Below are 11,397 nucleotides of genomic sequence, written 5' to 3'. Positions count from 1 at the left end.
AGTGTTTTCTCTAGCATCCATTGATATGAGCATCTGGCTTTCTCCTTTGATTTACTAATTTTAATGAATGGAGCATATAAGGGGGCATCTCCTGCGGGTGGGGGGAGGGAAGGTCTCTCTCTGAGGTGATGTTTGTGATGAGACCAGGTATCCTTGGTCACAAATGTCAGCTTAGAATCTCTGCTTTGAGAGCAGAGAATAGCCAGCAGCAGAAGCACTTTTCAGAGTTAATGGAACAGGGGAAACTTAAGGATCTACCCCTAGGGTGACTTTATTGCTGGGAGGAGACGTGCAACGGGAAAGACCAGGTAAAGACCCTGATGCCCCCTTTTATTTCAGGACTTGAAAGGCACTAGTGAGCAGTTTCCATGTCATGAACAGCCATTGAAACCTCACAAGCACGGTAATGAACCTGCATCATTACCAATCCCTTTTTACAGACGAGGACACCGAGGGTCAAGGAGCCAGGGTCCCCCAGCAGAGCCAGGGCAAAGCAGCTGGGGCTGACTCCCAAGCCGAGCACTCCCGGGCACGACCACGAGGGGGCGTGAGCGCCCAGGGACGGAGCGGTCGGGAGGTTGGGGGGCGCTGCCCGCCGTCTGTCCCTCCCTCCCGCCATGGGTCCCGCCCGCCGGGGGAGGCGCGTACTGGGGCCCCGCGCGCGGTCCGCGCCCACCGGAGCGGGAGACGAGGCGGGCGCGCGGAGCCGGGCGTGCACGGCCGGACCGCAAGGGCGTCGGTGCCCTTGACCATGGCGGCGGTGGCCGCGCTCCTGCTGGGTCTGGCGCTCCTGGCGCCGCGGGCGGCCGGCGCGGGCATGGGCGCGTGTTACGACGACGCGGGGCGCCCGCAGCGCTGCCTGCCCGTGTTCGAGAACGCGGCGTTCGGCCGGCTAGCCGAGGCCTCCCACACGTGCGGCCGCCCGCCCGAGGACTTCTGTCCGCACGTGGGCGCTCAGGGAGCGGGGGCGCAGTGCCAGCGCTGCGACGCCGCCGACCCCGAGCGCCACCACAACGCCTCCTACCTCACCGACTTCCACAGCCAGGACGACAGCACCTGGTGGCAGAGCCAGTCCATGGCCTTTGGGGTGCAGTACCCCACCTCGGTCAACATCACTCTCAACCTGGGTAAGCGCGGGCTCAGGGCACCGCCATCACCTCGTCCCCTGTGTGCACCATCGGGGGCTCGATGCTGCGCGCCCTGGGTTAGCTGTAGGATCCAGATGTGGGGGGCCTCAGGAAAGGGACCTGTGCCCCCCCACTATCTGGAAGGATAGACTGATGAGTGTCTCTTGGGGCTGGGAGGGGTGGGAAGCCTCCTGGGAGCCCTTTACAGAGCAGCGGATCTGGGTGCGAGGACCATGCCCTGTAATGATTGTCCATCCTAGACCCAGAGCTGTTGTGGGCAAAGAAGGGAGGTGACCCACCAGGGGGTGAACTAGTCGGCTTTCTGGGGCAGGGGCTCCTAATCTTGGGGCATCTGGTTGACTTTGGGGTTCAGTGAATCCCTGAGGCTGTGTGCTGTCCCTGGGGGTGATCTTGGGGACAGAGCCAGCGTGTTCATCACCGAGAAGGTTGCCCTCAGGGCAGGAGCCGAGTTTCACCCGGCTGTTGGGTAACTGGACCGGATGGCATGGCCTCTCTGCTGTGCCCAAGCCTTTCCACCCAACCCCACGCCATGGTGCAAGAGCCCTTAGGTCCCCGGGAATCACAATCCCGAGTCCGGACCCAGCACTTCGCTCATGGCACCTCCACCATTTCAGGGAATGGGAATAACCACCTCCCCCCCGACCCCTGGCTCCGTAGCCCTTTCAGGGAGGGAGTGTTTCCATTGGTCCACACTCCCTTATCTGTGGGTTCAACATCTCCCAAAGCTCTGAAAACTCCAAGTATTTTTTTTTATATTTATTTATTTATTTGGCTGCGCTGAGTCTTAGCTGTGGCGCAAGGGCTCTTAGTTGAGGCATGCATGCTGGATCTAGTTCCCTGACCAGGGATCGAACCCCGGCCCCCCACACTGGGAGCATGGAGTCTTAACCGCTGGACCAGTGGGGAAGCCCCTCTAAGTATTTTTATAACTCATTTTGGCAGCTAAACCTGACCTGAGGCTACTTATAGACCTTGTTGATCCTAGAGTGAAGAGTCATACATTCTGTTCCTGAGATGTTTGAACATGGCTGTTAGCCCCAGACCCGGCTGGAGGTGTTAACACAATGCATGGCATAAGGACTGCATCATCTCTCTAAAGTCTGAAGAGTTCTGAATTCTAAACCACATCCGGAGCCAAACGGTTTCGATAAGGAATTATGGGAATGTGTCCCTATTTTTCAGATGAGAAAATTGAGGTTCAGAGAGGTTAAGTCTTTTACCCAAAGACACACAGCTGCTAAATGATACTGACATCCGTGTGTATCCAAGATCAGAGCATAAACTTCTTGACGTGAATTCCACCCATCGGTGGAGTTGGCTTTTCCTAGTTCTGAGTGACAGTGTCTTGGGGAGGGCTGGGGAATGGCACTGAAGTGGTAGGGGGGACACCGAGCCTTCTCAGAAGAGCAGGCTGGTACCCACTGCCACCCCAAGAAGCTCGGTTGCTCTGAGGCCTTGTTACCACCCATTGACCTGTTGGGCTCTCCAGGTGGGGCTTGTCGATGGGATGGGAGGGATGGGATGGGACGGGTCTCTCTACCCAGGCGTGCGACAGGAAACTAGTGGGGGGAGAGAGGTTGGGGGAGCTGGCTAGACTGGCCTGGCAGGACCCCAAGGCCACAGGGGAAGGAATCTGGGATAGGATGGGGTCTGTGGGAGACAGTTTGTTCCATGACAGAGGATGCGGGATGGGCTGATGTGTTGCTTGTGTGGGTGGAACCTGGGTCAGATGAGGGGCTCAGGCCAGGCACAGACGAGGCAGGAGCGGGCGGGGGAGGGTCTACGTGTTTGGATTTGGGGCAGTTCCCGTTTACACTTGGTGTGTGCCAGGCCCTACGCCACACACACACACACACACACACACACACACACACACACACACACACACACACACACACACACATTGTTCTTCCCGTCGTGTTGTGCAACGCCAGGCATGTGGGAGGGGCTCTGGAAGGGTCTGTACAGTGAATGCATGAAGGAGGCCCCCACCTCCTCCGTCCTGTGCCCCGGGCCCAGCTCAGGTCTCTCTTTTGCCTGCCTCAGGCCACAGAAGAGGCTTCACACTCAAGCCCAGCACAGCCACTCACTGGGCAGACGCCACCCCCTCCCCGTGCCTCGGTTTCCTCCCTGTGAAATGGGGTGAGAGCTGCCACCTCTCGGGCAGTGTGCAGGTCCTGTGAGCTCAGGTCGGCCAGGCGCTTACAGGAGCGGGGACAGTCCTTGTGTGTGACCAGCAGGACTCTGCTGAGAGCGGCTCAGGCCGAGGTTCCCCTTGGGGTGGCCTCTTCCGAAGGGATTGAGAAATGTTCTCCCAGCTGGCTCCCCAAAGACATCCTGACCCTGGTCCCATTTATGCAGGAGGGGTTCTGGGGACCCACAGCAGCCCCAGACAGACGCGGCCCACGTTTGGTTCCGTTCAAATTTGGTTTTCTCCACGCTGAGCCACAGGTCGCATAATATCAGGGGAGGAAGAGTTCTGGGATCATCGGGGTATTCCTGGTGGGGGCTGGGTGGGTCCTCAGTCAAGGTGGGCGGGAGCCTCTCCTAGCCCTCAGGCTGCCTCTGCTGGCTCTGCCCCCTCTCTCCTTGACCTCACTGGAGGGAGGAGTGGGCAGCGGCTCTGGCCCCCGTCTCCTGGAGGGAGTGGGGTGAGGCCGGGGGAGGGACAGGCAGCCGGTCAGCCCTGGACAGAGGTCGCTGCTTTCCCAGCCCCCTGCGAGCTTGCAGACATCTGTTCCAAATCCCTGAGTCCTGTCGCTAAGCTGAGGCTTCCTGTCTGGGATGAAAGGCAGCCTCGGGGTCTGGTGGCTCCCAGCCCTCCACGGAGGCCACGGGAAGTGAGCAGGCTGGAGCCTCGTAGCGGGTGCGTGGGAGGTGGGTGGTCATCAGGGGTAACACAGTATTCAGGGGGCCCTCACCACGTGCTAGGGACCCCACTATGTCAGCACCCCATCCCAGCACCGTTTGTTCTTTTTCTTCGACCACGCCGTGCGGCATGTGGAGTATTAGTTCCCTGACCAGGGATTGAACCCGTGCCCCCTGCATTGGGAGCGTGGAGTCTTAACCACTGCACCACCACGGAAGTCCCCGTTTGTTCTTTTATAGACAGGGAAACTGAGGCTCTGAGGATGAAATCAGTGCCTAGGGTCCCACCGCAGACCCTGGGACCCTCCCCGCAGTGCGCTGCGTTTGGGGTTGATACACGTCCAGGTTATGCCTCAGCTTTCGGCTGGCCTCAGGGGAGTCTCCCTTCTTGCTTGTACACTTTCTTGGATTCCTGAGAAGCTACTGGAAAGACCATTAAGTCCCTGAGCAGGTGAGTTCTGAGCCCCTGAGCGAGGGGAAGTTTTCTCCAGCCTCAGATCCCGGCTGGGGGCTACCCGTGTGCAGGGCCAGTTCTCCCTGCATCCGTTCAGCATCTGCTCCATCTTCATGGAGCCAGAAGACGAGCTGGGCCCTGGGAACGATGTGGATGAAGATTTAAGCTCAGGGGACACACCCGGGGTGAGCGGGCCTCTTGGAGATGTGAAGGGTGGTGGGAGTTGAAAAAGAGTGGAGGGCATCCCAGGTCAAGGGGAGCCAGGAGGCCGCTCTGTGTGTTCTTGGACCTGCACGGCCTGGATGGCCAGAGCGGAGGGGACAGAGGACAGCGGGGCCTGGCCCAGTGGGAGCTGGACGTCAGAAGGACCTGCCGGCCCCGGTGGAGCCCGACGCCGGCTGGGTCTCCTGAGCTTTGACTCCACTGCATCTTCCTGTCGAGTGGGCGGCCATGTTTGCATTGGACGAGGCCAGTGCCGGGGCGCCAAGTCCTCCTTCCTTCTCCCTGGGGGTTCTGGCTGGAATGCCGGGCCCCAGTCAGGTCAGGGGTCAAGGCAGCGGCCCTGATTAGCCTCTACCGCCGAAGCAGCCCCCCGTGGCCCTGGGCCCAGCTGGCCCTGGCTGGCCTCGCCCCCATCTGGGCTCAGGATGGACCTAGCCGTTGCAGGAGTGGGAAGTCCCAAAGCCCAGGAAGGATGCAGGCAGCCTCCAGATCTCCCCTCCCTCCCCTCCCGCTCTGACTGCCCCAGCTGCGCTTCAGCAGGGCTGAGGATGGGCCGAGACTGCCTCTGTCCTCCTGGTCTTTGCCTTTGCTCTTGCATCTGCCCGGCAAAACTTCCTGTTCCCGCCTTCTCCTGGATAACCCGTATCTCATTCATAAACAGAACAGCCTAGTGCCTACTGCGTGCCAGTCCCTGTACCAAGCCCTGGGGATGCAACAGCGGACAGGCCGCTATCTGCCCCACTAGGCTTTGAGGTCACCTCCTACAGGAAGCCCTCAGCCCCCAGGATTGGGCAGAGAGCCTGCCTGTATGCTCTTGCAGCCCCTCACCCTTCCCCCGTCACAGTCTAGATCATAGGCGTGAGTTGTTTGTGTCCATCACTGGCTCCAGGCTACAGAGGGAATGCCTGTTTTCACAGCTGCACCCCAGCGCCCAGGGCAGGGCCCCCTGCACAGTGGTGCTGTTGGTTGGGTGGATGGATGGAATGACAGCATTTAGTCATGCGTGTGCCGGGGACTGTGGTAAGTGCTTTGCAGGCATTTACTCATGAAGCCCTTTTATTGTGATGCCCATTTTGCAAATGGGGAAATGGAGTCACTGTGTTCAAGACACTTGCCCATTTCACTGGAGGGAGGTTAGGTCTTTTGCCCAAGGCAACAGAGCTGCTAAGCAATGGAGCGGGGATGTGAACCCCAGCACATCATGGCTGCACTGTATTTCCTCCCTGGAAACAAGGAATGAGTGGATGAACGCATGAATGAATAACTCCCCAGCCTTCCAGATCCATCCCAGACTCTTAAGCTGTGGCCCCGCCCTTCCTCCTGGCCCTGCCCCGCACCTGGGCACCCCAGGGCTCCAGCCGCTTCACCTGCCTCCCTTCCCCTGCTCTCTCTCATCTCCCCGCCAGCTATGCCACCAGCTGTGCCCTCTCCCCATCTCATGCCCCTGGCTTTGCCTGTTGGGATCATGGTCGACATTTGCGGCTCCACCTGCACCTCCAGCCCAGTCTCCCACCTGAGCCCTTGACCAGGTCATTCAAGCATCCTCCTGAAAGCCGACCGTTGAATGTCACGCATGGGCCCCAAACGTAGGGTCCAAAAGTAAAGGTGCACCGTGTAAACGATATTCATAGCAGCATCGTTCACAATAACTGAAGAGTGGAAGCAACCCAAGTGTCCACTGATGAACGAATACGCAAAATGTGGCACCGCCGTACAATGGCATATTTTTCAGCCTTCAGAAGGGAGGAGGTTCTGACACATGCTGCTACGTGGATGAACCTCGAAGACAGCATGCTCAGGGAGATAAGCCAGACACAGGACAAACACTCTATGATTCCACTCATATGAGTCCCTAAACGAGTCACATTCATAGAGACAGAAGGTAGAATGGTGGTTGCCAGGGGCTGGGGGAGGAAAGAATGGGAAGTTAGTGTTTAATGGGTATGGAGTTTCAGTTTGGGAAGATGAAAAAGTTCTGAAGATGGATGGTGGCCACGGTTGCACAGCAGTGTGAATGTGTTTAATACCAGTGATCATATGCTTAAAAATGATTAAGATGGTAAATTGTATGTTATATATATATTTTTAAAATTAAAAAGTAAAGGCATCCTTCTTCCTTCCCCCTCGTCTCTCCATGCACCAAAGCAAGGAACTCAGGAATCCGCTGCAGTTCTTCCCTCCTCATCCTTTGACTTCAGCATTCGCCAGATCACTAGATCATTCTCTGGAATGTTCCTTGTCTTTGCCTTCCTCTCCATCATTCCCACTCAGCCCCTCATCTGCTCCCTGATTGATGGCAATGGTCTTAAATGCCCTGACACCTCTCTTGGCAGACTTGTAGTTTGTACATGTCAGTCATGGCTCCATTCAGACTGGACCTCAGAATCCTTCTTAACACAAAGCCCTAGGCAATAATCAGTCAGACGAAATCTGTTCACGCTCCCCAGGTTAGACAATAGGCTTGACAACCTTGATATCCATATTTGGGGTTTAGACTCTTGGCCCAAAGTTGAGGGAACTGTCGTGGGCCTGGCTCTGATTCAGCCAGGCTCTCGTGGTGTCTGGCACTGTGGTCACAGGGATTCCCCAGCTCTTCGCAGGGATTCAGCGAGCCCCAAATTGCCAAGAGCTAGGATGGGAGAGGAAGACGAGAACCGTGGATGGCCAGATGCTAGGGCGGAGGAGCCCTGCTGTGATGGAGCGGCTCTCCCCACCTGGTTCTCATGCCCACAGTGGGCAGGGCAGCCTCGCCCACGCATTTCCGCTCAGCTCCCCACCCTGTCCCCTGCAGCCCCATCCCCAGGCCACTGCTCCCCAGATGGCTCCAATTAAAGGGCTTTGTTTTGTTTCCATTTTCCCAAAATAAGCCTCTCCTTCGGAGCTCGTTCTGCTCGGTCAGTGCCGGATGTGGGCCAGCCTGCTTTTATGGCCGCCCTGGTGTCATTCCTGTTGGGCTTTACGTCCCAGCTGGCTGGAGAGGACATGGCTTGGTGTTCCTGGTGCTGGCTTGGGCGACCTCTGCAGTTTTCATGGGCACTGGCACCTCCTTCCTGGGCAGCCCTTTCTCTCTGAGCATTGAATGGAGGGGTGGCTGGTTCGGCAACCTGGGGGCAGACAAGCCTGTAGTTGAGCAGAGACTCAGCTGTTTTCTACGTGACCTTGTGCGAGACCCTTTCTCCTGCCTGAACCTCGGGTTCCTTGTTAGTAAGACGTGCACGGTTATGGACTGTTTGGGAGTCTCTGAGATGGAGTGTGCATAGAGCACTTAACAAGGTGCCTGGCACATAGTAGGTGCTCACTAAATGCTGGCTGTTGTTCAACAGACTCATTCGGGGGGTCGTGATTGGCAGAACCCTGTGACAGCCTCAGTCATGTTGTCAGGCCTGCCTGTCTCCACTTGTTCACTGGATTGTAGCCTCCTTAAAGGTACAAATCATGCTTCATCTGGCAAGCATTTATGGAGCGCCTGCTGTGTACCTGGCACTGTGCTCAGCTCTGAGGATTCACTGCCCCGTCCCAAGGAGGGCGCAGACTAGTGGGAGGGATGAGCAGGTCTTTACAGAACAGGGTGAAGAGGCTCGGGGCAGCTGGGGAGCACCAGTGAGGCACCCATACCCACAGCTCCAGGGATGAGTAGCCATCAGGGAAGGCGGGAGAAAGGTGTTCCACACAGGACTCAGGCTGGGGCATTTGATCAGTCTGCTAAACCAGTGGGATGAGCAGGGATGCACGGAAGCCAGCCAGGTGAGGAGCGGAGGGAACAGCCTATTGGGTGGCTGGGAGTTGAGATCCATGTGGTCCCAAGCAGTGTCACTCCGCAGTTAACAGGTGGGGATGACGTTTTGGCCCAGCTTTTCTGATGGGAGCACACCTGTCTCAATCACCCTGAAGCTTCATTGGCCCCTGGAGCTTGCAAGGGTCTGGGTTGAGGCTGCGAATTTAATTCTTGTCACTGTTCAGAAGATCTCAGGGCCAGTTCCTTCCCCAGCCTTCGGGTTGCCTTTGGCAGAAACCTTTTCATCGCAAAGCAGGGATTAAGTTGCTTTCTTAGCCCTTCTAATTAACTGTTGGCCCTTCTGTTAACTCTTGTAACAGAAAGTCCCTGCGGCGCCTCTGTGACGTACCTGCATCTTCTCGCACCTGGCTTGGCAAGGAAAGGGAAAAGCCGCGATGTTTCCTAGTGTGCGGTGTTGCTCATTTGCATGAAATCCCGGTGGCCGCCTTTTTCCAATCACGCTTCTAGCTGCCAGCTACCTTTTAAGTGACTCCAAGTTCCCCTCCTGAGAAGTGTCTGGCTGCTAGATGTTTACAGAGGAATCTGGGCCCGTGGACCCACGGCGACCTCCACACAGCATCCTTTCGTGAACGCGCGCCTGGGGCAAGTCCTCACCTGGTTCCGAGGTCTGACGCCTGCTCAGAACAGAAGCGGCCGCCCCAGACACCGGCTCCGTTGGCAACACATGCTTTCTTTGAAGGGGCTTGGAGTGACAGTGCCAGGCTGTGCTGCAATGTAACTTTGAAAAGCATCTTAAAACAGAACATGGCAAGGCGGTTGCTTTTTAAATTTTTTTTTAATTTGTGTTTTCTCCAGTTTTTAAATTAGAACAAACTTCATGAGAAAAAATTGGGAAAATGTAGAACACTTGAAAAGGGAAGAAAAGTCACTGAGTCCTCTGCCCTGAGGACAGTCATGCTTATGCATTCGATGTCTTTCTTTTCTGCTCGTTCTTTAGGGATTTTTAAATATCATCTGACGATTCTAAACGTAAGGTCATTTGTCTTTTTTTTTCATTCAACATTTTCACTTTCCCATGTAATATAAACTCATTGTCAGCTGCTTCCGTGGTTTCAATCATCCTGTGAGTTTATCCCTACAATTTACTGAATCCTTATGGTTCCACTTTTTTCCCTATTATAAAAAAATTCCTTGATGAACTTCTTGATTTAGGTCCCATGCCTTGTTCGAATTCCCAGAAGTGGGATTTTTTTTTTTTTTTTTCACCAAAGGCCAGGAATATTTTCATGGCCCTTCATCTGTGTCACCACACTGCATTCCCAAGGGGCCAATATGTATAATTTCGCCGCAGTTTTTTCTTTTATTGTGGTAAAATACACATAACATAAAATTTATTACCTTAACCATTTTTAAGTGTACAGTTCACTGGTATTAAGTACATTCACACTGTTGTATTATTGTTGTATATTCACCACCATCCACCCACAGAATTTTTTCATCTTCCTAAACTGAAACTCTGTCCCCATTAAATACTATTACTCTCTCCCCTTACCCACCATTCTACTTTCTGTCTCCATATATTCGACTCCTCTAGGGGCTTCATATAGGTGGAATCATATAGTATTTGTCTTTTGATGACTGGCCTAATTTGCTTCACATCATGTCCTCAGGGTGCATCCATGTTGTAGCATGTGTCAGAATTTCCTTCCTTTTTAAGGCTAAATACTATTTCACTGGGTGGATGGACCACATTTTGTTTTTTAATTAATTAATTTAGTTTTGGCTGCGTTGGGTCTTCATTGCTGCACGCGGGCTTTCTTTAGTTGTGGCACGAGGGCTCAGTAGTTGTGGTTTGCGGGCTCTAGAGCGCAAGCTCAGTAGTTGTGGTTCGCGGGCTTAGTTGCTCCACGCCATGTGGGATCTTCCCGGACCAGGGCTCGAACCCGTGTCCCCTGCATTGGCAGGCGGATTCCTAACCACTGCGCCACCAGGGAAGTCCCTGGACCACATTTTGTTTATTCGTCATCTGTTGATGGACACATGGGTTGCTTCTACGTCTTGGCTATTGTGTGTAGTGCTGCTATGAACATGTGTGCCCAAATATCTCTTCAAGACCCTGCTTTCAGTACTCTGGGGTCTATACTCAGTAGTGGAATTGCTGGATCATATGGTAAGTCTATTTTTAATTTTTTGTGGAACCGCCAAACTGTTTTCCAAAGCAAATGCACCATTTTACACTCCTACTAGCGGTGCACAAGGGTTCCAACTTTTCCACACCCTCACCAATGCTTGTTACTGTTATCTGATTTTTTAAAATATATTTATTTATTTATTTAATTTACTTATTTTGGCTGTGCCGCGTCTTAGTTGCGGCACGCATGTGGGATCTAGTTCCTCGACCACGGATTGAACCCGGGGCCCCTGCATTGGGAGCGTGGAGTCTTAACCACTGGACCACCAGGGAAGTCCCTGTTATCTGTTTTTTTAAAAAATAATAGCCACCCTCATGGATGTGAGGACCAATTCAGTGCTTTTTAGTGCTATTCATAGACTTGTATACCTATCACCACAATCCATTTTTCAACATTTTTATCACCTCCAAAGAAACCCTGTTCCCGTTAGCAGTCACCTCCCCCTGCCAAGTATTCACCCAACACCCCAGGCCCTGAAAACCACGAATCTACTTTCTGTCCTTCTGGATTTGCCTATTCAGGACATTTAATATAGGTGAAATCATACATTATATAGTCTTTGGGATTAGCTTCTTTTATTTATCACAATATTTTCAAGGTTCATCCACACTGTAGCATGTGTCAGGACTTTATTCCTTTTTCTTGCCAAATGCTATTCCTTTGTATGACATACCACATTTTATTTATTCATTTATCTGTGGACGAACATTTGAGTTGCTTCCATTCTTTGCATTTTATGAGTACTGCTGCTCTGAACATTGGTGTCCAGGTTTTTGT

At 54.0% G+C, this 11,397-nt stretch overlaps 1 protein-coding gene across 1 annotated transcript in view; it reads left to right on the top strand.

The window, feature by feature from the left end:
• The first annotated feature begins 751 nt into the window (after positions 1-751).
• The window catches only part of LAMC3 (laminin subunit gamma 3), a 61,061-nt gene continuing 50,415 nt past the window's right edge, over positions 752-11,397 (top strand). The window contains exon 1 of the mRNA XM_067742939.1: positions 752-1,127. Coding sequence (XP_067599040.1) covers positions 752-1,127 — 376 coding nt within the window. The remainder of the gene's footprint in view (positions 1,128-11,397) is intronic.

Source organism: Pseudorca crassidens, chromosome 7 (genome assembly GCF_039906515.1).
Source record: "Pseudorca crassidens isolate mPseCra1 chromosome 7, mPseCra1.hap1, whole genome shotgun sequence".
NCBI lineage: Eukaryota > Metazoa > Chordata > Mammalia > Artiodactyla > Delphinidae > Pseudorca > Pseudorca crassidens.
The sequence above is the reverse complement of the archived record's forward strand: the minus strand, read 5'-3'. Positions and strand labels throughout refer to the sequence as shown.